This window comes from Phalacrocorax aristotelis, chromosome 7 (assembly GCF_949628215.1).
Source record: "Phalacrocorax aristotelis chromosome 7, bGulAri2.1, whole genome shotgun sequence".
Classification (NCBI taxonomy): Eukaryota; Metazoa; Chordata; class Aves; order Suliformes; family Phalacrocoracidae; genus Phalacrocorax; species Phalacrocorax aristotelis.
In genome coordinates, this window is record NC_134282.1 from 39,297,092 (window position 1) to 39,322,770 (window position 25,679).

At 34.8% G+C, this 25,679-nt stretch overlaps 1 protein-coding gene across 3 annotated transcripts in view; it reads right to left on the reverse strand.

The window, feature by feature from the left end:
- Nucleotides 1-8,190: 8,190 nt before the first annotated feature.
- Nucleotides 8,191-25,679, reverse strand: part of MINDY2 (MINDY lysine 48 deubiquitinase 2) — a 31,372-nt gene continuing 13,883 nt past the window's right edge. Inside the window, exons 4-10 of one of the 3 annotated variants that reach the window (XR_012661678.1) lie at nt 24,231-24,389; nt 23,223-23,325; nt 22,508-22,650; nt 13,217-13,390; nt 11,778-11,951; nt 9,409-10,432; nt 8,191-8,395 (exon numbers count right to left, since the gene is read on the reverse strand). Coding sequence is in view for 2 of the 3 variants with exons in the window: in XM_075100245.1 (XP_074956346.1) it covers nt 10,313-10,432; nt 11,778-11,951; nt 13,217-13,390; nt 22,508-22,650; nt 23,223-23,325; nt 24,231-24,389 (873 nt within the window). In the remaining variant the exon portion in view is untranslated. Of the gene's footprint in view, nt 11,046-11,777; nt 11,952-13,216; nt 13,391-22,507; nt 22,651-23,222; nt 23,326-24,230; nt 24,390-25,679 lie in introns of all 3 variants that reach the window. The other 2 variants (XM_075100245.1, XM_075100247.1) reach the window with 2 other exon arrangements.

Below are 25,679 nucleotides of genomic sequence, written 5' to 3' on the forward strand. Positions count from 1 at the left end.
GTTACAGTCTGTTTGCTGTGGGGAAGAACTGCTTTAAGTATCTGCAGTATTCCAGAGGAATTAAGTAGCAGAAAACAAGTTAAACTAAATTATTTCTGAGTAAGTAGCCTTTCAGGAAAGATGGAGGAAAGAAGAAACCTGGTATAACAGCATTTTCTATAATTAATCCTTTGTGAATATTCACAAATGACAAATATTTAGGCTTAAACAAGAAATATGCTGTATCAGCAGTTGTGTCAGGACACATTTATCTAAAAAGTAACTTACGTTGATGCATTCAATACATCTCCTGTGTTCAATTCTTAGGTTTTTCTTCTACATAGTTCAATTTACTGAGGTTTTTTGCAGGAGTTTCCAAGAGAAAGTACAAGTTAAAACAGTGCACTTCAAAAAGTATGTATCCGTTTGGCTGCAGTCTGTGCTTCATTGGGGGTCACACCACATACAAAATAAATATTTGCTAGAAGGTGTGTAGTGGCTAATGGATCAAATGGAAAATATGGAAGTTAACCTTAGACAAAGCTATAGAGGGGTACAAATCTAAAACTTGTGATGTGACTTTATGTTGCCTACAGTAAACAGATTTAGATGTGCATTCCAACTGTTAAAGGTAGACATAGTTCCTGATATGTGCAACTGCATTTTCATTTAAGCAAATAAATATGTAGATATTTTACTTAAAATATTGAAACAAACTAGCACACTGGAGAAGAAGAAATCTGACTGAAAACAAATTGCCAAAAAAAAATATTTAGATCAACATAAGTCTATCCTTTCCTCTTCCAGAGTGAGGTTTTCTTGGTGGGTTGGGGTTTTTCATCCAACCTGTATCCTTAGGAAAGACCTTAAATACCCAAATGAAATGTTTATTTAGGTTTGCTCACTTAAATTTATTTACACACAATGAATTTCAGAAGACTGTTAACCAAAATAAATCTCAGTAGGGTAAAGACCTTAAACTACAGAGAGGCTGATAACTGGATACACTTTTAAAAAGTAAGAGTTCAACAGTTTTTCTTTTGTGGTACACCAAAAGGGGTATTAAGATACAGCACTGGACTTCTGAAAACTGTGTTCAAAATTATTTAGAAAAAGTATAAAGAAAATGTTATTTCCGTACAGTCTTTAACAACACATTAAACAATTAAGGCTTTTCAAATGCAAAACATTCAGTAGTTGAATTTGTAGATGCCATTACAACGTTGGCTAAGGGTGTAACATGATGATAAGGATTTTGATCTCGCACATTGGTACAAATGATACTGCGTGACTAGATTTAATGTCATGCACTTTTAAAATACAATATCAAAAAATTTAACTTCTCTCTCGATAAATCTACAGTAGCTTTCATTAGCTTTTATTTTTGCATTTCCTTTTAAAACTAGATTTGGAGAGCAAGGTAAACAGTAGGCAACTAGCAGGCTCATAACTAAACTGCTTATTTAACACAGCAATTGCACAATTCTGGTGGGTCTATGCATGGCATCTTGAAGAGATTACTAATCTGGAAGTTTTTTTGGAGCTTACCTAGAATACAAAGACTTTTTTTTTTTAATATGTAATTTCATTGTAAAAAGACCCAATGGAGAATGTGGAGAACTAGGGTCAAATTCTGTAAGATTCGTGTTCGTATGTTTAATCGGTTTCCTCTGTAGTTTAATAAGCTTACATTTATACATAAAAGGTTATCAAAAGTTGTACAAATAATAGCTATACATCGGTTCACTGGATAAAAGGATAATCAAAAATTATTTATGAAAACTTTGGTAAGAAATTCTTTTACTGAAAGCTGTAATATGAAAGATAAACCAAAACGCTTGTCATTTAACATCAAAGCTCTATCAGGTTGTTATGGGGGTGGACTGATAACAGTATTTTTCACTCCCTTATAAAGAAAGCAGCTGTAAGGTGTTAACATTCTCTGACTTCTTATGTCAAAACTAGTACTAAGAAAGTAGCAACAGATTTAGAATTTATTTCTCTGAGACAGGACAAGATACTTGATCCTATCTCTGGTTTTTAATACCACTATCAAATTTTTTGAGGCTTGACCTGTAAACAGTGATTATATGCTGCAAAAATATAGGGCAGAAAAACTATTCACGAGCAACATGATTTATCCAATACAATCTGATAACAACCTGCAGGGAAAGTATTAACAGCCTTCCTTTTGCAAGTACAAACTATCAAAACCAGAGTCCTGCTTATTTAATGAGTGGAACCAGTTGCACTGCACTCTTTAACATAACGTAACAGCACTAGTGATTTCAAGAGTTATCAAAATATAGGTGAATAAACACTTGCTATGACAGATTTGTCTCTTGAAATCACTGTACCTATGGTCACTTTTCAATGGGTTCTTGAAAGTAATTTTTGCTTGCCAACCTCAAAGTGAAAGCATGTAAAAAATCCAGAAATGGAAGCATACTGCTCTAAAGTGAGTCTATGAAATACAAATATGTAATTATTGCAAGTAATCATGATAAAAAATTGCAAATACTGAATTACAAGTAGTTTAAAAATTCACAAGCAGATTCATTGGTTCACCTTATCTACCTGCAGTGGTGTTGAAGATAACCAGCTACTATACTTTCTCAAGCAAAAGAGGGATTTTATTTCCACAGCAATAAATCTTTTCTTGCAATAAATACAACTCAATTGTAAAGTCTACCAGGGCTGCAACTGGCCAAAAATCCCATACTGTTATTTACTCACCTCACATAGAACCTGTTTTCAAATTTTCAGTCTGAAAGACTTCAGTAAAATTCAGTTGTAAACAAAGCCAGTAATTAATATAAAACAACTAATTTTTGCTCTGGTTAATCGGCAATAACAAAAGCCGTAAAATTAAGAGGCCAGCTGATGCCCTGACACCAAAATACTGAAGAGACAATAAAGTGCCATTGAAAATAGCCATAAAATGCTGAACAGGTAACATGCTAAAAAGCAAGCAAATCTGAAGACAAGGTTAAATCCAGAACTAAGCTTGTGTTTTCTCTAAAAATACACAAGATAATAAAACATTAACTTTCCTCTTTAAAAAAAAAAAAACCAGAAAGAAACATCATATATTGAACTTTCTTACTTGGTCTGAGATTTTTCAAAATAGTGCTGGTCATCAGCTTCTACACCATTTGGAAGTTTCAGGTGAAGCTGGAAATACAGGCTTTTATTTCCATTTTCTCCCAGCTCTCTACTTGCAGAGCCGATACACCTTGGTAGTTAACTATGAAAAAATTTTTAATAGATGATGAAACTAGCTTGTGTAAGTCTACCCTGAAATGTCATGTTCCTCCTCGTGGCTGTATCTGGTAGTATGAAATTAGACTGGATGGACATTTACTAAAAAAATATTTAGGACAAGTGTTGCAATACTGCTCTGGAAATTTAAAAGGATCCTAAGCAGCTTTCAACCACTGCTAATTACTGTGACTATAACAGTTCAGGGCTATCTTAGCTAATGCAATTCACAAGGGCCCATAGTTAAAAACCAAAATGGTGCATTATTTTGTTTAATGTTAGGAAAATAATTACTTCTAATTAAATCCTTCCAGTGAAATTTCTACAGCAGAGGTTTGCTACTGATGAAGCAGTTCGCTAGTTCTAAACGGTGACTGCAGCATATATAGCTAAATACAACATTCTCTCACTAAATTAAATATTAGGGTGATGGTTGGTTCAGTTTGGGGTTTTTTTATATTATGTTCCATAGAGGCATACTATGAGACAAGAAAAACATTGTGTCAAATCATTACAGTTATTCAGAAACTTTTATGCTTTCTTTAATGTCCCAAGACTGAAAAAAAGACAGAATTACAAAGAACATTGCAAGGCAGTTTTGAAGTCTATTAGGAAAGCAGTCATCTAGTTTTCTTTATTTCTTTCACAGAAAGTAAGTGCATTTATAGCATGGGCAGAAATAACCACACTGGCACATATAATAAATTATATTATCGACTTAATGACAAGATGTACTTGGAATTCATACACAACACAGAGAAGTCCATATTGTCACGTCCTCAGAATTGTTCGCATTAGCTAGGTAAAGATGGCATGGTTATGTCTCGTTAAACTACACTATGTCTTCATGAGCTGCATGAATTTACAGTAAAAGAATTGAGGCACCAAATCCGACTGCCTTTCAACAGTAGCCAGCTAACAGCTAATCTTGTAAAACTCCTGCCTATTCTGTAGTCAAGATGCAGTATGTAACACCACTAGTTTTCTTAATCTGATTTTATTATTTCCATTAAATTTTATAATTTACCATTCCCAAAAGAACATTTTGGCAATGGCAAAAAGCTTTATTTAGAGTTTTCCTTTAATTGTTCTACAGCTCTTGTAGTTAAAAGCATCAGGGTTGGTAAGTGTAAATACCCATTTTGTCAGTTTTATTTCTGTGTCTGAAGGCAGAAGTGTTAGTACTTGAATGTTCGGCCATGTTTACTAGATTACCAGCATAAACATTAACCTCATCAGCTCCACAGACTGGACCACATAAGCAAGCCTTAAGAAAAAAAACACTCAGTGCAAATATTCATTACTAGATACGGCCCATTCATATGAAGGGGAAAAATTTGTCTCTTTTCATATTGTTATTTTGGAGTGCCCCAAAACAAGAGATGACAAAACCCAAGGATGTACCCGTTACTCAGCTGAATTAAGTTTACTGACACAATGGTGTTTCTTCTAACTGCAGTGAACTGGAGCAAACAGTCAACAGAAGGTTTCAGACAAAAATACCAGTTATCCCAGCTTTTGCTGAAACACATTTAGAAGAAATCTAAACATGCTAAATTATGTCAGGTGACGTTTACAAGACTGCTTAGCATAATCTTAACTTTGAAAAATTATACCTGAAGTCTTAACTCAATGTCTCTGCAAGTTTTACTAATGGCTTCAACAGGGAAGAGAATGTGAACTTTAAGTTGAGACAGACTAAGTATCACATAGACTCTCCATCACAGAGCTGGATGAAGTAAAGTTTGTATGAGCTAAAGGCGTCATCTCATGAGACACTGGCAGATCACTTCCCACATTTATGAGTTCGCAATAGGTAGCACTTAAGCTCGCTGGGACCTAAACTGAAATTGGGCCAGCACTAATGGACAGTTCTCAAGAAATTAAAGAAATCGAAAACTTACATGAGTTTGTGTCCCAGTCCGCCCCCAAGATCTATCTACATTTGGCTTAGTGTTTGACTATATCAATCACATTTCACTCACTTTTGGCTCCAGCAAGACTGTTAGCCACACCAACACCTGCTTCCTTAAATGCATGATTCAACTAGTGATGAAAGCACTTGCAGTGCTTTATGTTTCATCAACAGATTACATTTAGAGAAACAGATGCCTTTATTTTCATCACATTGTTACAATAAATTATTTTGTAAGCACACTGTTTATACTAAGCTGGCAGACTTCTCAGTTGTTAAGAGTACTGAAATTTACCAGAATTGTTCCCTATGGCTTTCCCAAACTTAACACCATCATGTTGAAAATTATTCTATGCTGTGAAGTAAGAGGTAAACATGCGATCTTGACTTCTAAAGATAATTAACTACATAGTTAAAGTTCATAACCTCAAAAAACAAGGAATTGCTTATTTCTACACCTGAAGCTTCTTCATGAGCACGAGTAATCCTACAAACCAGAAAATGAACTGTAAAGGCAGTAAGGAACTTTCAGGTTTCAGCAAGTTCTCCAGAGCTAAGTCTCCAGGTAAAGAGACCTCATAGTGATAGAGCTGACATAATGACCAAAATTGAACAGCAGACAACTGACATTTAATAAAAATATTTGAGTTACTAGAGAATCAGAACAGCTAGTCTTGACCTAGAAGCATTTGAGTTAAGAACAGTGTGTACAAGGACAGATACTGCCAACCCACTGTGAAATAAGCATGCTGGTCATTACCTGGGTGAGAAGATTTGTCCACTGCATGCTGTGCTACAGCTATTTATGTCTAAAATAACAGCAAAATGAACAACAAATTCCTAAAGAACCTCCAGAGGTGGCACAGGGACATTTATGTTCCAGCCTGTCTTTCCTCCTCAGCATTTCCGTATGGCACTTTTTCCCCAACAGAGCAGATGACTGTTCATCTTAAATACATTGCTTTTCTACTGGAAAGCTATAAGAACAAGCTGTCAACAAGAAGGAGCTACATGGAAATGCTATGGAAATTAAAATCAAATAGACTTCTGTGTAAATGATTTTGTACAATAAAATGTCATTCTTCTCACCAAATTTTCCCACTCAAAACAATACTGCTACAGTCTGTTGCTAGTTATGCTTAAAAAAAAGTAACTGCACTGAATCACAGGATAAAACGTATATGTTCAAGTTCTTGCATGTGACTTCTGCTATCATTGGACTATATGAGAATTTTTCAGTGTCAGATTTTTCTTACCAAGGTCTTACTATAGCATAGATGGAAAAAATGTGAGCATTATATTGCAGCCAAACTAAGGCTTTTTATTTTTGCTTCCCTTTAATATGCTTTCTAAAGAGGATACTGCATCAATTAACTTGCATTTCCTGAGTCACCTGCTGTTTAAGGTTACAACCTTAAAAAAAGTCTACTTTTATATAAAATAAATAAATCAACATACTGAATTAAGAGCTGTAAGGATGTACATTGTATAAACTTCAGCAATTGACTAGGATAAGCATCCTAATGGTAAGAAAGCTGATCTAAACTATGAGCTAGCTTTGGGTTATAGACCTATTTTGGCAGGAAAGAAGAAAGTTTCAGTTAAAAGTACATCATCAGCTTCACCTGCTGAATACACCAAAAGATTCAATTTCAAGAACTCAAATTGCCTCTTATTACATTACTGGAAATTTTTTTCAACAACTTGTATACACAAGTTTGAAGAAATATTTTACAATAGTGCAAAATATCAAATGAGTGTAGAGATTGACTGGCAATCCAATGCAAGTGTACACAGAGGATCATATGGTTCACTTTCAGCTTGTATGTCTGCGATCCACAGGAGGGGCTCTGTAAAGATAATATAAAGTATGTGTTCAGATTAACTGGATGGCTAGCAACAAAATATATTTTTTGCATTGTGTTTAAGTAAATTTTCAGGAATGCTTATTTCATCCTCTGGTGTTACCATCTTCCTTTGGATCTGCTTCGTTGGGTCTCAGATTCCATATCAGTGTCACAAGAAAAGTTAAAAATTTGACCATTTACAACGTGCCTTTTAGAAAAACACTTATGACTACAGCAGTGCTCAGTTTTTTGCTAATTTTAAGAATACTTGTATTTAGCTTTTTCTATTTCACAACTACAATGCAATAATGAAAAGTCTATGATGCAGTGCTCTGTGCTAGCTTTTATATAGTGGAAAACAAGTTCTACTCTACTTTTCTGGACACTTTCATAGATTATGTACTTATTTGGAGGATGTACACGCTAAATTGTGTAACAGATTTGAAGTATAAATCTGTACCCTTTTGCCAGAACATGAGCTTCAAAAGAACGGAGGCAAATGAAGTAGTCAGAAGTGGACATCATCTTTCTGGTACTCCATGAATATTTTGTAATACTGTTTTCCAAGCTCACTATTACAGATAAAAGCAATTCTGTTCAGTTTTTCTGATCATCAGATACTGTCATAAATACCAACTGCACTAGTTGCTTTCTGAATGGTTAGTCACAGTACAGTAATAATTAAGCTTCCAGCTATATTTAATTTTGGATATTAACAAGCTCATCTGCTTACAACTTTTGCCAATAACAAGCTCAACTCATGCAGAACAATGCTGTACATTTACGGAATTCTTTACCTTTTTTCCAAAGCCTCAAGACCAGCAAAGCAAAAAGGATATTAACAGAAAACTGTTTGAATGGCATGCCTGCCATTTCAAATAACTCGAAACCCTTTACTCTGTTATTGAAAGAACAACTGAATTATCTGGGAGTTCCGACTTCGTGATCAGCATTGACATTTAACTCTTCCTTTGTGACCAAATGACAATATTACTGTAACTACAGCATACTAGGTTTCAGGCATATCTGTCTGAAACTGGAAATATTACAAGAATTTTTCTAATATGAGCAAGTACCTTAAGCAAAAATATGTACTCAATAGCCACAATGCCTGCTCCAGCTAAATTTCTTCAAAAAGAAATTTAAAAGTGGCAATACTGTCACTGAAAATAACAAGACAACAAACACTTAGCTCGACATATTTATTTTTCAAGCTCAATAAATAAATGTAAATACACAAATTTGGAAAATTCTTATAATGTTTTCAAACAACATTCTGGCTTAAAGTCTTTGTTATTGACACTATTGGAACATTTTCTGATCTGCTTAAAGTAGGTAAGTCATTATGTTGGTGATCCTCCATCACATTAATGTGTTTGAAGAAGTTAGGCTGCTGCAAAGGAAAAAGAGACATCAACCTTTGCTTTGACATAGAAAATTATCTGAACTGCATACATTAAATATTAAAGGTACTTTTCTGGTCATGACTTTCCTAAAGAATAGAGACATTTTTAAATTTACAGTTCATGTATTGGAGTCCTCCTACCATTTATTACTTCATTATTATAAAAGGGAAATTGCAACAAAAGGGGAAAAAGCAATAGAGGAAAAGGCATGGAAGAAAAAAGAATTATACAAACTGGCCCTTTAGTTAATAAGATATTCTTCCTTTATCCATCTAATTTTCATTCTAGGTTTGTAACAGGTTTGTGTGATGACTGGTTCCCACCGCTGCAGCAACTCTGCTTGAAATAATTTTCAAGCAGCTTTCCACTGAGGTACTTGCGTTTAGACACCCTCTCTCTTACAGACATTCTCCAAACACCTGAAACCAGGAATGTCATATTCCACCTGGCTGCCTTATCTTTCCCAGATTATTGTCTGTTAATGCACTTATCCAGGCTTAGACCATGAATACTAACTTGTCCAGGAGAAGCAGCCTTTTTCACAAGAATCTACAAATTGCTAAGTAGAAATTTTTATCAAAAAGGTTCAGCAAGAAGGTGTTATTGACTTAATGGAAGTGGTGGAAGATTTTTGGTTCCCTCAAAGTCAGCAAGTATTCTGTTTCTGTATTCTATAAACACTACAACATGCAACATGTTTATTTGGTTCCCATAAATTAGAAAAATCTGGTTTCCAAAAATTCTAAATTAGTGATTTAAAAAACAAAATATTACACCTGACCACCTTTCCAAACAATCTCAGAGAGCAGCCTAACTTCCCTCTCACCCTTCAGTAGTGTGCTTTTTAAGGATACATGGCTTATAAAACAAACAAAAAAAAAGTATGTTTTTAACTACAGTAGACTTGCTTAAATACACAAGTGGACATGTTAATGTCATGTTAAAGTTCAAGGTACTTCTAGAAAAAAGGCAGATAGTTATTTTAACTCTGCATTCTTACATAGAACAGTGATTATTGTAGACTGTAGTTTCTTCTCATCATTCACGTATCATATGGAGAGGTCAATAAATAATAACTTATCTGGTCAAGTTTACCTACAAGAGAAGAAACACTAAACGAAAAAGAAGTTACCTATAAAATTACTTGTTTAACCCTGAAAACATCTGAGTTGTCATACCCAGTTCGTAGTAGCAAGAAAAGCAAACAATATTCATCTTGCTTATTAATACATGCCCCGTTTTCTACAACAATTTTTTTGTATGATGCCTATCAAGTCACATATTCTTGGGGCAAGAAAGCTGGCCAGGAGGTACAATGATAGCAGTAACAGTATAAATCTGGGTTCAAAAAACCACACATACCAGATCCAGAAGCAAAGAAATCTGGACACATTTAGGAGGCAGTACCCAGGCTGGTATTTGGGTGCTTGTATCGTGAAGACTATACCCAGCCTCAGATATAGTTTCATACCATGTAAGTAATACAGAATTCTGCTGTGCTAGTGTGCAGACTCCAGGAAAACAGTCTTACACAAAACAAATTACCTCCTTTGTTTAGAGTAGAAGATAAAATAGCTTACTAACTGATGTAATGAGTAATGGATGTCACTATGACACAAAACTTGCCATGATTTGTGTGTTCAGCTACATGGTGCGGTATTTCTTACGACTAACTCAAAGCACAGCCGCATCCAACTGTGGTTCGGAATTCCATCTTGAGCAGCACGCACTATGACTTCGAAGAAAGTCTGTATGATTGTAACAAAGTCACCCATCCTCTCTTGAAACATGAACAAAATCCATGGGGTATCAGGCACAGGCGGCATGTAACAGGTTTGTCTTCCTTTTTACTCATTTTTGCTTCTGAGGACACGCGCTTTGACTCCAGACTAAACCATTTTCTATTACAAGAGAACACAGCTATTCTTCTCTTTTTCTCTCTCTTTCTCTCGAGGCTCTTTACGTTTGCGTTCATTACTTCCAGATTGTCTTCCGCTTGCTGGAGAAACAGCACCTTGCACCTGCTAAGTAGGAAAATAAAATCTTCAATAAAACAAACATTATTGTAGATGCAGTCTGAAGTATTACTCTATGTTCAAGTTCACAAATGAAAGTTTAACTATTATGCAAACAGCAGAATTCAGGTAGGGTCTTTCCTTATAAATACTCCACAACTGCCACAGAACTTCTCATTTGTAAAAAGCAAAGTCAGCTGAAAATATATTTCAAGTCTTGTGTGTCCCTTCTATTGTCTCCAGATATTCAGATCAGTTGTTTCAATAATAAAATTTAGCTTCAAGCATTTTCTGGCACTTCTGTAGTACTGTACTGGAATTTTTGCCTAGTTTCTTTCATAAGAACATAATCCATATTTCAGAAGTTGCAGAGTGAAAATGTTGGGTTTTGACAGCAGCTTTTTGTGACTAGAAGGTAGTTAAGAACTTGGCAAGCAGGTTGTTATACAAAGGCACCATAAGTTTTGTTAAATCATCATCTATTCCAGCTGTTACCCATTCATAGCTGCAGATGAGCATGCTGTTAAGTCCAGTTAAGCACATTCTTCAGTTCTTTCTACCTTTTTGCAGCCAGCAGTACAGCAGTTGTGAATCTTTGTCTTAGAAGTAGCTACTGATGATTCTATTAAAGCAATAAGCAGTGGAAATAACAACTTTTAATTGTGAAGATTCTTGTTTCATGCTTAACAAGCACATTAGTTAATGGTTCTGAATTGCTTCAGGCCATCAAGAATTAAGCCTTCATACAAATTATTTTTTACATATTTGTAAATAAAAGCAGTTTTATAAGTCTTCAGCAGTTAAGAACTCCCTGAATCCAGAACACCAACTTAAATATTGCCTCTTGCACACAAGATTCGGTTATATGGCAAATTTGTATATACATGTGTATGAATCATGTTTTCCAAGCATTTTGAATGCAACTGCTTATGGGGACAGGGCAGAAAAGTGTACCGGGAGAAACTTAATTTCCTAATTTGAAACAGGACTGAAAAGATTCACATGATAATCATGGACTGAAACACCTAAAAATGTAAAGCAACAAAACTTCTGCAAGACAAAATAAAGACAAAACTTTGACTATTATCAAAAACTTCTTATTTGAATGCTATTTTGCAAGTAATATAAAATATTGGAAGTATTTAAGTGGCAGCAACTGCCATATCTGCATGCATATGCCAACAATTATAGGGTATTTCTTAAGGTTCCTACATTCATCTCATCACTTGCTCTACCAAATGTAAGCAGCAATCTTACCAGTCTGAAACATTTACAGACATAGATACGTCTGCATAACGATTAAGTTAATACTCTCTAAAACTCATGATCGTATTCTGTGATAATGCTTTCTTACCTGGACCTGAGCAGCTGCTTGTTCTTGTTCCTGATAGTATTGAGAAGCTCTCCTGTCCTCCTCTTCCTGGAGCTTCTTTGCTAGCTCTAGATCACTGATTCCTTCTGGAATCTGTTCCCAGTTAATCTCTGGATTTTGCTGCTCTTGTTGTAGAGACAATGCCATCAGATAATCCTAAACAGTAAACTTGTTTATTAACACTCTTTCACACAGAAAAGAGTCAAGTCATATCAAGTGACTTTTTCAGCATACACAGCTACACAGTACCTTCCCTTTTCCCCCAGCCTCATCTTCAAATACATTTATCTCATAGAAAACAATTCTTGTTTCAGAACCTGCTCATAACCTGAACGGCAGAAAGGCTGAAAATAGCTGCTTGGCATTTCCCCTTTCACAGTGCCTATGTCACAGCATACAAACCACAAAAGCTAATTGAAACAAAATTGCTGTCAGGTTTAAATTCCATTACCTGGACAGCAGCAAAAGAAAGACAGTGTCAGCTCATACCAGTTCCAGGTGGAAGTAAAGATTTTGAAGCTGTCTTTGTAATTTGCTATTTCTATTGTAATTTGCTATTTCTAATTAACACACTGATCTATGCTTGATAGAGTACCTGTCCCCACTCTACTGAATAGTGCTGAGAGTGCATCCATAATGAACACTAACCCCTAAACAGATGAGGAAATGATCAAAAGGTAGTTTTGGATATATCCAAACAGAGAGCAACTTAAGACATTACTGGCACAGATAACAGGGCTAGGTTCTTTATTCTACAAGAGAGGTACAGTGCTTGAATTTATTAAAAAGCATCTGCTTATTCAGTTCCCCCCCCAGTATTTAAAACACATTAATGGTGATTATTATAAACTTATTTTGCTTGTTAAGAATGTAAGGTTTCCAAGGAGCCTGGTCTTGCTATGTGCTTATGCATTAACTGGTACAAGTATGTCCTGTCTTAGACACAACTTCTGCAAACTGTATAGTTAAGAATAACAAATAACCACTATCGCACACAATCCACTATGGCTTTTGTCCTACATTCAGCAAAGTGGGCATCAAAAGGCAGAGTTCAGTTATGACAATATTAATGTGCTGAAATTAATTTGTTACAGGGGGAGAAGTTTCACAGTGCTGTTTCTGTTTCCACATACAAGTCAGATGTACTACTTCACCTAAGTAAGTTCTTTGCAGAAGTGGATTCTGAGAGATTAAAGTCAGGTTTTCCAGCTATTCACAGTTGGTTTTACTCTTCTTCCCTTGAAGTCATGCAAACACTTTAAAGTAGGACTTTTGAGAACCCCCACCTAAGTATCTAAAGAATTTTTATATAGTCCTATGTATGTATGCATGAGTACACATATATATGACTAAAAGTAGTAATTGCTATATATAGTCACAAGCAAATCTAAAAATACAATAGAAAGGCAGAAATCCAGTACTTGATCTATTTGATCCTGCTGCCCTCTGTAGACAGTTTCAGGGTCCGATGGAGGCCGTAGGTGGAATTCAGAATCACAGAAATTGCCATCACCATCCACATTATGTAAGCTTTCCCAGACAACTTTCTCTTCTGTAAGAAAGCCCTGGTCTGTCACCAGCAGGTAAAGCTGACCCTATGCAGAAGAATAAAGAAAACCTGTAAAACTAGAAGTTTTTTTCTTTACAATCTGATATAATTAGAAGAAATGATCAGCTAATACAACTGTTGCATTCCAGTAAAGTGTTTAGATTTTTTTAGCAAGTTGAAATTTTAAATGAATCAGTATACAGCATTAAAGCAGAAGATACTAAAATTCATTGCTAAATTAACAGCCACACTTATTTTCTGTATTTCATCTTGCAATTTTTCTTTATTAATGAAAGTTCATATTGACTGAAAATATAAAACACAAATATATACCATGACAACTCCTTGGAAATACACCTAAGTAGTATACCTCAAGAGTGGCAATGTTTAAATCCCAGGACCAATCACATTAAATTCCAAAGGCAAGATCTGGAGACAAAGGTGATCTCTCCAAATAATCCAAGAGGCATTACCTCAAAATGAGCACATGTCAGGCTTCATGTTTTATAATGGGTCTTGCTAGAATTTGAGGTTAATTTCAACTGAAAGAACTAAACTTAAGATTCTTGCTATCACTTGCCACTAACAACTGCTTTTGTTGGATTTTAGCCTTTTTACAGTTCCATGGGGCCAAATTTCTTGATTCCAAACTCTGAAATTATAAGATAGGCTGGTCTGGGAGTGAAGGACACAATACTAACAAGTCCAGAAACCAAGGTATAGGAAGGATGAAATACAAGCTTAGGTTGAAGGAATGGGAGAGGAACTGAAATCAAAGGGAAATTACAAAAGTGGGTCTCAAGTAAAAGGAGATGGTGCTGCATGTTTGAGGGACAGCAAAGCAGCACAAAATTCCATGTTTAAATTTTAATTTAAATTAGGTTTTAATTGTAACCTACCCTTCTTATGTTTTCAGAATTATATCCACAAAGCAAGAATGTTATTACTGACCATATAGCACATTAATATTAGTGCAGCTTCAGTCTTACTGAATGTACCAGATCAAGATATTCAGTGAAAATAGTGTTTTAGCTGTAAAAAGTCAAAGCAGTTTATTGTGACATCCACAAAAATTTGCTATTTATATTACAGCAGCACACAAAGTGTTCTCAAAGATCACTGTGCTAAAGATGTACCGAAACACAAAAGGCAGTTCCTGTTCTAATAATTTCATAGGCTGAACAGGCAAAAAATGAAAACATCACCCTTTTTCAACAGGTACAGAACTAGCTCACTGATTTCTCTCAGGTCATTAAAAGACTATCTATAGAGATGCTGAAATTAAAATCAGATCCTACTAAGTTTACAGCCATCCCTCCTACAGCTGGTAGGTCATATGACATAATAAAAACATTATTTGAAGATTCACATGCAGCAATTGTTCTAATATTACCTAATACCACACGATGTGCTTATGCAAAAGGCCAAACAAAACAGATAAAAAGCCCACAAAGGACACTACTGTATGTTCAGGCTTTGGAATGGAAGTTACCCCAGCACAGGTAGGCTTACAGACATAAATACAATTGTTAGCAACAAGTCTGATCGCATAACATGATCTAGGGAATCATGTTTCCCTCAGGAACCTGCTTAAAAACAGACTACTACTTCTGATGACTGAAAGTTACACAAAGAAAATAAAAGGAAATAATTTCACAACATTTCCAATTTGCACAGGATACCATTTGTCACAGCATTTTATATGTAAGAAGTCCTTAAAAAATTTTTAAAATAATCACAGAATCTTTAAGGTAAGGTGCAAATAAAATTTAAAGTGTATTTGGCCAATACATTGTTTAAAACAAAACCTAAAATAAAAGGGGGGGTGTACGTGTTAAGTTTTCCCCTATTATGCCATACATGCTGAATTACTTTTTAAACTGCTCATAAACAGTGTAGCTTAATAATAATACTGAAATAGGAAAATGTTAATGCTTTCATAATCTCCCAAGTATTTTGTAAGCTGAACTTTTTATACAAATATTAAAATATATAACAACCGTTACGGGATTAGAATCTAGTATCTGTCATTCAAAAGTATTTTAAAGCTAACACTTTTTTGAAATTACCTGTTTCAATTTTAATAAAATTAATATTCTTTCTTTCTGCTTTTAAGACTTCCTCAGCTGAACTACTGATTTTACTGAACACCGATTTTAAAAATGTCATCTTAAATAGAACATTTTAATACAGCTCCCTGATGAAAGACAATGAACTGCATTACATATCACCACATTACCCAAACAATACCATTCAAATTCCAATACTAATTGCATAGTTTAAAAACATGCTGCTTCACTTTAACAAAACCTAGCAAACCAACACACAGAGGCTCCCGAGTACTTGTGAAGAGACAGAGTTCCTTTTCACTTTACTGGAATGAAAGTACAATGGGAAAGCACAGATCAGAGATCCAAAGTTATCTTTCCCTTTTGGTTTTTTTGTGAAGTGCCCTGATCTCTACATTATATTAGTGTAATTTAATGGAATTTCAAAAAAACACAGATTCCCAAGAACCCTCAATATATTGCTAATATTCACAAAACTTTTGGCAATAATTGGACAACTTTCAGTTTCATATACAAACTAAGAGGAGTCAGCTCTTGTGTGTTAGGTATAACACAGCTACTCATCTCTACCAAACATCAATCTTCCTAGAACTTCAGTGGTTCCATTCCTTCTACTTGCAACGAGCAAAAAGAGGCCGTATCTAGAGATCGGTTTGATAGGCACTGTTTTAATGCCACTTGTGTTCTCTTCCCAATCCTAAATGCTCACAGGCCAATTTCACTGGCACACCCAAATTCCACTGAGGGGATGTGTGCTATGAGAAAATCTTGTTATCGTATGACCTTCGTGCTGCCTCTAAATTTGAGCTGCACTCAAAGAAAAAACCAACATGCCTGGTGTCAGGAACCAGCCACCATTCTCCAGCATGAGATCAGTCTACCTGCTAGGAGATAGTGATATACAACCAATATAACACCGGGATTTCTGACTTGATGGGTCTAGTAGTTTTACGCCACATCTATAGCCTACCAAAGTTTCTGCGTGTCAGCTCTGGTCAGTGCAACAACACACAAAGAGAAAAAGGGAAGGAGGGCGCACAGTGACAGAATCAGTAAGAATTACGAAGTGTAGAAACATTTACACTGAACTGAAAAATTAATAAGGAGGCTTTAAGAGGGGTAAACAGAATGCGTTTTCTACTTAATAGGTCATGGTACAGAGCATTTGCTTTCTAGTCAGGGTTAAAGCTAAAACACTAAGCACACTAAGGTTGTGCAATTAAGCCAATGAATGTACATAAATATGCTTTTCAAGTACACCTTGCCAAAAACAATATCATACTTTAAAAAATAAATGTGTTTTCATCTTCATAAAATCTTAACTGGCCATTTCTAAAATATTCCCATATATTTCTAAAATATCCCATATATTACCAAATATTTAAATGTGGGGGTTTTCAATAACTACATAGTCTCACGGCTTATCACTGCCCCCACAAGTACTAGCACATAATATACAGCACAGATACCTGCTAATAACTCTTGTCAATAGGAAATAAAGTCAGAAGTGCATAACTGTTGAGTAAACTGTGCCTACAAGAAAGTCGAGAACAACTATTTATCCTAAGAATATCTAGATATTGTAGACCAACACCCAGATTTTATAGTTTCACACATAAAAAGCTTAAAATAAATCTAAGGATAATAGCAAGATTGTTCTCCTGAAGAATGATCTCTTAGTCTACTGGTTTGCACAAAAAACCTCTCTGAAATGTAAACAGATGTAGGCTGCAGATGATGTTACAGGTTACAAGACCTCCTTCCCTGGGTTAGTTTCATGACCAGATTAAGTAATTAAAATTAATTCTTTTAAACTACTTGTTCTGATGCCAGTTACCAAGTTTCCAGCAGTTTAGAAAATTGAAAAGGAAAACCAAACACCTGTCCAATAGCTTCATACAGTAAAGACAAACATTTTAAGCCTTATCCTTTAAAGTCTATGTAAATATTCTCTTGGACTTTTGGATCAGATCCCTTGGTTTTTATGAACGTGTTTAATGTTGACCTGAATGAGTGCTATTTTCTTTATATGACTATAATCTATCTGAATGTTTTAAACGTTAGAAAAAATAAAATAAATTTTAAAAAGTATACACCATTTGATTCAACAGGGTAACCCTCAGAATAAAAACTGTACACTTACTAAGAAATGGAAAACATGTAAACATTTTTAAAAAGTTATATACATTGCCTCTACTATGCCAAACTCAGACATCATCTTAAATGCCCAAGGAAAATGTGTGATAATTGCTATGAAACATACTTTTTATTTGAATAAAAGTCTGTGTTGAGTTCTGGAACAGAAACCCAACATTTATAAGCTAGAAAACATAACTGCAACACACATACTTCAAAATCCGAACAGGTAAGTGTCTTGTTACTTTTCAGTAAAGAATATAGGTTATGTTACAGTCACGTCAGTGGAAAAAGAATATTCCAACTGAACTAAGATATTCTTACCAAACTGATCCCTTCTTTACAGTCCTGTTTTTCCTTGATCTAGGGAATTATTGATGTATTTATTATCTGTGTAACAAAAAGCAAAGGCAAAAGAAAAATCACATCTTTAACTGCTGAAAATGATTACAGTAAAATCCCATGAGCCAAGACTATTAATATGCAATTAAAGGGACAGGAAGTAGAATAAATGGCTTCTTGGACTAATGGACAACAGCAGTGACAGATTAGGAATATGACAACTGAACTACCATTATTAGCTAACACCATATTTCAACAGATGTCTAATATATTACAGAATTGCCATATTTGCTTTTCTTTTATATGCAATAATGAATTTTTTAAAAAATGTTACATAATTTTTCTATAAGCATAAACATAATCCTAATACTCATTTCAAATCAGAAACAACAACACATGGTATTACACAAATTTCAGTTTTCAGAAGGGGAATAGTAAAGTATTAATCTTTCAATACTATATTAAATAGTCTAAACTGAGTAAACAAGTTATAATTGAACTAATGATCTATTCTGAAATGCAATCTGTGAACCTTCACAAGTACATCATGATATCAACTCAGCAGCTTTAAAAAAAACCACTGAAGTCTTTAAAGGAAGATTACTTCAAAACTTTTCCTAGTAATTTCTGAAAAACCTCACTGCCACCATTCTTCTACTATTGTTATTTTATTAATCAACTTTCACAGTTTTGAAGTGAACGCTGTATCTAAAATGGAAAAATTATTACTGAATGAGCCCTTTCCGTTTTAACTTCTACTCCCAGAGTCAGGAATTTGGAAGATACATAAAAATGGAACAATAGTTACCTGCCTGAAGATTAACAGTTTAGAAATGTCCATATATTAAATTCAACTGGAATATTTCAAAACAAGAACACATATTTTTAAATATAGTGACAGTGAACGAAAAATATTTTCCCCTTTTCGCCTTTTCCTTTGTTTGCAAGTCAAATAGAAAATAGTTATTATTTAAGAGTGTTGTAATACAACTTCTCACCTATTCTTGTCCAACTCAAAGCCGTATTATCTTCATCCCCATAACTAGTGTACAAATGCCTTTTAATACCTGCTAGCAAAGACTGTTAATAAGCTTTTACCTACAATATATAACAGCACCAATACCTGCCCAATCTACACCAGGTATTCATAATGTTGCTGTATGTTCATAACTGTTCTACTTCTGATCTTGGAAGAAGCACTTAAGAGTAAATATAAAAAAAAATTTTAAAGCACCACAAGCACCACCCCCCACAGTTGTTATTGTTAATTTAATAACAATTTTGAAAATATTTTTAAAAGCCAGGTTTGTGAGGAGTTACTCCAGTTCCCTTCCTTACAAGTTTCCATAGAAAAAAAACCAAACAAAAATAACCCCCAAAAACCAACCAAACAAAAAAGAAACAAAAACACCCACACACAAAAAACCACACCCACAAAACCAAAACCAACCAACCCAAAAAAATATTTGGGTCAGAGACACTGGACACACACAAAGCATGAGTAGATAAACCAGCCTAACAATCATATTAGTTGGGCACTAGTATGCCCAGTGTTTCCAATGAGTTCTTGCCACTATGCAACATCTTGCAACAGCAGTCTATGAAAAAATTTTCAAAGCAAAGATACAGGAATTCAGAATAATGCATTGTTTATTCACTTTCACATAACGCTCAGTAGAACAGCCCTCTAAAAAAAGGCAATCCAAAACTAAAGTAAAAATCCTTTGATCTGACAGTGGAAAGCTACTCAAAACTCAGTATAATTGGATGAAGTGTTGTCAGTAAATCTATTTTTGAATTGGATACTGTGTTTCAAATTATTACAAAGAGTTTGCAGTACTTATTAAGACTTAAAAACCAGGAAGTTCAAGTTATATGCAAAAAGAATGTTACCATTCTCCACCTCTTCCATTTCTGCTCTAAAATAACCACAAGATTATTCCTTATTAAGGAATGGCAGGTAAATGCATATATAATGTATTTAAAAACAGAAAATATCTATTATCTGTAAAACAAGCTCACCAGATGGGATGTGGAAAGAACTCTAATACAACTTTAAAAAATTAGATCTGTTCAACCAAGCATCACAAATATTAAGAATGGCTCAATCACAATCATATGATTGTTATATGGCACCAATATAGAGCAAAATTAATGCTGTTTGGGCTTATCTGTTTTATTGGTAAAACTGGTACGTTGAGCTTTAAATTGTCTCTGATTTATAAAATTTTGCTCTTTGAATTATTTCAGTATCACCAAGTATTAATTTTTCATAAATTACTCATACTTGCTCCTCAATTGTAAAGCCAATTCTAGAAAAGATAAGCATATAAGAGAATTTGGAACACATTTCTGCATTTCCTTTGAAAAACCTTAGTAATCTGGGTTGGTTTTTTTTATTTCTTCCAGTAAGTGCAGTTAAGATCAGCCTACATTCTATTTTCTTTGAAATATAACATACTGAAATCCAAGTCCTCTCACTAAAATATCAGTCTCAAAAAAACTCACTTAAACATCCTCAGCGCACAAGTCACTGCATCAGCTGTACATGAAAGCTTCCAAATAGAAGTATTGGCTTCATTAGAATAATACTTAAACAGCCTAATATACTTATGGGATTTTCACTATAAATTCTTACTACATATTAAAAGTGTAGATGCTTCTAAAAATACACAAGGTTTATTATATGTATATAACTTTTATAATATGTATAATTCCCTTTTGTTTAACCTCACAACTGTTTTATTTCTATGTTTCCATGCATTGGTTTGGAGGGGCAGTATTAGAGAAAGACAAACAAATTGCATAGTTCTTGCCCAAAGAGTTCTACACTTTCATTTTCTCTGGCATATGTTCTGTCTTCAGTTATCCTAATTGATGGACTTTTCTCCATAATCCAGCTACTACCGACTACTGCTCGAACCATGAAGTAAAAGAAACTCCATTAAAAATCTGCAAAGCTAGCATCAAACCTAGTAGAAAGAACGAGTAAAAGCAGCTGAAAAATCTCAACTCTGACAACAATGCGTTGGGCACTCATATGCATATCCTGCAGGTCCAAAGATTTTTGGAGATCTCATCTTGGTCAAAAGCCCAAGTCAAGCCTATTTCTCACTTCCTTGATATAAAAGAATACCTAGTCATATAGCTGTTGCAAACAGCTAGGTAGTTAGAAACAGACAGAAAGGTTAATGTATTTTTTAAAGTCAGCAGTAATTAAGAATATCTGTCTTTTTTATCTCAAAATCTGTAACGTACCACTTGCCCAAAATCCAAGGCAAAATGAACAACACTTTTTGAAAGGGACAACCACAGGAACTAAAAGCCCATAAATAACATGGAAATTGAACACTGGCTGCGAGGTCACCATAATAGCTACGAAACACAAGAATAACAGCCCATATTCCAAAGCTTCACATTTCAGAAGTGTAGGACTCCTCTAAAAGGACAAGATTAAAACCATAGCGACTTAGAAGCAGTAAAGCTTAAATACACAACTAACAAATAACACTATTCTTAAAATATTTTAAATCAATATTTCTTAGGACTTGGATTTAGTTGTTACAGTTAAAATTCAGACAAATTTTTACACACTGCCGTAACCTGTTCTGTATTATTAATATTGGTTAAGGATATTTACCTCATTGAAGTGTTGCATTTTATTTCTTTAAGGAAAAATTATCTCAACTGAGAAGTATATCTTTACAAGTATGAAGTTGATAAAGCACTGGCAAACACACACACGGTTTTGGCCTTTAATCTAACTACTAGGCTGCAGAAGACAAACAGCATATGTTCTACAACCAAAATTCTTTACTGATAATTTACAAGGTCAAAGTGATACTCACTGACTGTATTTAATACAAGGAATATTTTCTATTTCAGAAGGTTTAATTATAGCACAAAAATGAATTATTTCCAGGAGGATTTAAGTAATTTACCTAGAATATCCTTTAACCAAGGTAAAAAAGGTTAAAACAAAGATGCTCCATAAATGACTGTAGACTTGCCAAGCTAGACTCTCCATTCCATGGAGGAAGGAGTTCCAAAAGGATTAACCAAGTTGTCACTTGCTTTTCATATCCCCTTCACTTACCCAGTTTCATATCCAAAAAAAATTATCTCTTCCCTAACAAAGAGAACCAATATTGTAGCTCATCAACTTCTCCAAATGTTTGGTATTTTGAACACCATGATGGAGCTACTCATCTCCTGGCCCAAAAGTAAAGCAAAGTTTTATATCCTCAGAAACAAGGAATTAAATAAATTCATTAACCTTGTCATTGACAATCACAAACTGCAAGTAAATTTAAGCCATGTAAGAAATGCATGTCATTATACATAACCACAAAAGGAGTTAACACAGGGAGCAAAACTGACCATAAAGGCAAGAGCTACCAGAAAATTTAAAGTGATAATGGATCCTGAGATCTAAAACACTGTAATCAATAAATAATTCACAAGTAACATTTGCTAAGGACCTTACAATCACCATAAGCTGTACTTACATGTAACAACAAGCTGGAATTTATTTCTATTTCGAGATGGGAAAAACAAGATCTGCTTTGAAATGAGAACGCAAATCACAACAGCATAGACAAAATTGTTGAACATACCTTATATTTGGTCATGGTGCTAAAATGGTTGTTCCTGAAGAACACACAAAGCTCTCCCTCCTGTACAGCTGAAGTCAACTCACACAGTCCATGGTATGTCAGCTGCGTAGCTGTATTATTTAGAAACTGCTCAGCTACAAATCCTACAAAAGCAATGCAAACTGTTACGTGTGTCTATTACATACTTCCTAATATATCAAACCTGGTTACAATGGTAATATTTTTCCTATTTCCTCCTGACTAAGATGTCCCGTTACCACAAATTTAAGGGAACACATTCCAAGCAGTGAAAATGCGTTGAAAGTTCTAAAACCTCAGCACTGTAGATAACCCTCTCATGTTCAGAAATGCTATATCTGCTTCTAATATTACTAATTTTTTCCTTGTCATCATATAGTATATCATTCATATTCTAGTTATAGGAGATAATATAAAGTCAAGTTGAAATCTGAATGCTACCCATAACACTTTTTCGTAAAAGGAAGGTCTCTCCAGCTTTTTGAAAAGTATATTTAATAGATCTAGAGAATAACACTGATCCTTGGTTTGGAAATTGCATCACAGGAGTTTAGCAGACAAGCACAGTGCTGTCTGCCTACCCAGTGAAAGTAGTTCAGCAGACAGAATGCAGCTCTTCACACTCATCTCTACATACCAAGACCCACATACAAAATATGTAACCGAGATTTGATAAAGCACAGAAAAAGTCACCCACCTTCACTAACCAGTTCACTGTTGTCAGACTGTTTACAAGAAATGATCTTCTCCACTAGCTGATTGTAACTGCAGTTACCAACTGCTTTTACTATGTCAGCAACCTGGAGCAGGGAGAAACAGCATACAAAATGGAGAACATATCTTTGTGAAGAACAGAACAGAACTGCAAGCCTATGGCAATTATTCATAAGAAAGTAAGAAGAGTTTCAAAGAGACGACGTTATCCCCCTAAAAATACAGGGCCAAAAAGTTTTAGCTGAGAGTGTTACACATTTTGTTGTCTCACATCCCATTTTAAATCCTTAAGTTAACGCTTAACATCAAAAGCTGTTCCTAAAGCAGATGGAGGAGAGAATGGGGCATCAGTTGGGTGGGTGGGGGGACATCCCATCCAAGGGGATAAGAGAACACCAACTTTCATGAACAAGGCATGAAAAAGAAAAAACCTGAGGCAGATTATTCCAGCCAAAAACTCACCAGTTTCCCCCTAAGTAAACAGTACCAGTTTACTGTTTATTAAATAGAAGCATCAAAAATAAATTACATGTTTATTAAAGGTGCAGTTCTCTAATTAGTTCTACCATCCTCAGTTCTCAAAAGCAGTGACTAGTAAATCAGAATTAAAAAAAGGAGGAAAGTAACCTTGCATTCCTTTCAAGTGTTCTCTAACAAGCTTTCAAAAATAATGACTGGGACACGATATCTGGCAACTCCCTACCTCCCTCAGAACAACAGTTCTCATTTACACAGTCATGAATTGAGCATAAGTTTTGAAAGTTAGCTTGACTATACACCTAGTGTCTACAAAGTTACCACACTAAAACACATGTGCAGTCTGTATTCACTCCTCTCTGAAGAAAATCCAATTTTTCTGACTAGATTTAAGAAATCCATTACGATAATAATTTTTTTTGACTCTAGTTAAAATTCTGAAGCATCTCCCCTCCCCCAATAAAATTCAGAATAATTTGTATTCTGTTTGAATTATTGGAAACAAAAATGTTACCTGAGGATCCACTAACCATCCATGGTACAAGGGGATGTCAAGAAGATCAAACACTATGCATTCAGGTGTGTATTCAAATACTCGTACACCTGTAAACTTCACATTGACATCCAGGCCCGTCTGTAATTTATGTAGAATCGCCATTGCATCACTCATATTCTGACAGCAGAAAGAAAAAACAGGAAAAACCAGATGACCAAGTAGAGCTTTGTACACTTTGTGGTTACTCTTGTAACCCTTCGTAATTTAATACTCATCAATTCAACATTTTGGGGAAAAAAATTACAAAAGGGGAGATTAGCTAAACAAGTGTTTTAATGCATATTCACATTATTCATTCTCATTGTGCCAGAAGAGATTGCAAAATAAGAACTTTCCCTCTGATCAGCTGTTTTTGACTGTTTCTCCTTCTACACTCATAAGCTGCTTTTAGGCAGCTCCTACTTCTTTTAGCTCTATTTCCCATAGCTACAAACCAGATGTTTGCAAGAAGAATTGGATTATAAGGGAATCTAAGGGACTCTCTGGAGCTTTCTTCACCCCTTTTAAGTCCTGCTTATGAGTCAGGCTGAAGTACTTGCTTCCACATAATGAATGAAGAAAGCAAACATATCTACACAGTTCTACTTGCCAACTCTAATTTGGGGGTCCAGTACTTAAAGCGGTGAACAACAACAAAGAATTTTTTTTGTTGTTTCATAAAATGAGGTTTGCTATCATGCTTTGGGCATACCTTTAAATGGCCCGTAGATTATACTGTGGAAACCAGTCATGAACATAGCACTTAGTATAGTAGTGATCCCAATGGAATCCTAAGGGGAATTATGAAATTATAATGATCTATTCACACATAACAAAGATGGGCCAAAGAAAAAGTGCTTTGTGAGACAGTTCTCTTGAACCAATAGACATAAAAGTTTCCTGACATACTGGAAAAAGAATTTTCCACCACGTAAGAAGAGCTCACAAGGAGTATAATCAGAAAGTATTTGCAGTATTTACAAAAGATTCAGGGAAACTGAGGCACTTTGTTTCTTGTTGGGTATTTTTTGGGGCAGGGGTATTTCAGGCTTGGTTGTAGATTTTTTGTTTGGGTTTTATTTTTAGTTTTGCAATATTTTATTGCTTAAGAGGAATTCAGGATTGCAACAATGGGGAAAAAAGGCATTACAAAAACCAGAAATACAGATTGGAAAGGAGAATGAGACAGAGAAGATTCACAGACTAAAGCCACTGATTGTTAGACACAGTTGCCTCTGTGTTGTCTTCTTTTAATGATGAGACAGTTAATGGCAAGAACCACAGGTAATGGAATCAATAAGGGAGCACAAAAAACTGAGAATAAGGATGACTGACTATAAAGGATGAATAATGAGAAAACTATTAAATAGCTAGGTAAGCTAACAACATATAAGTGAGTTACATAGTGATGAGTTATTTTGTCAATTT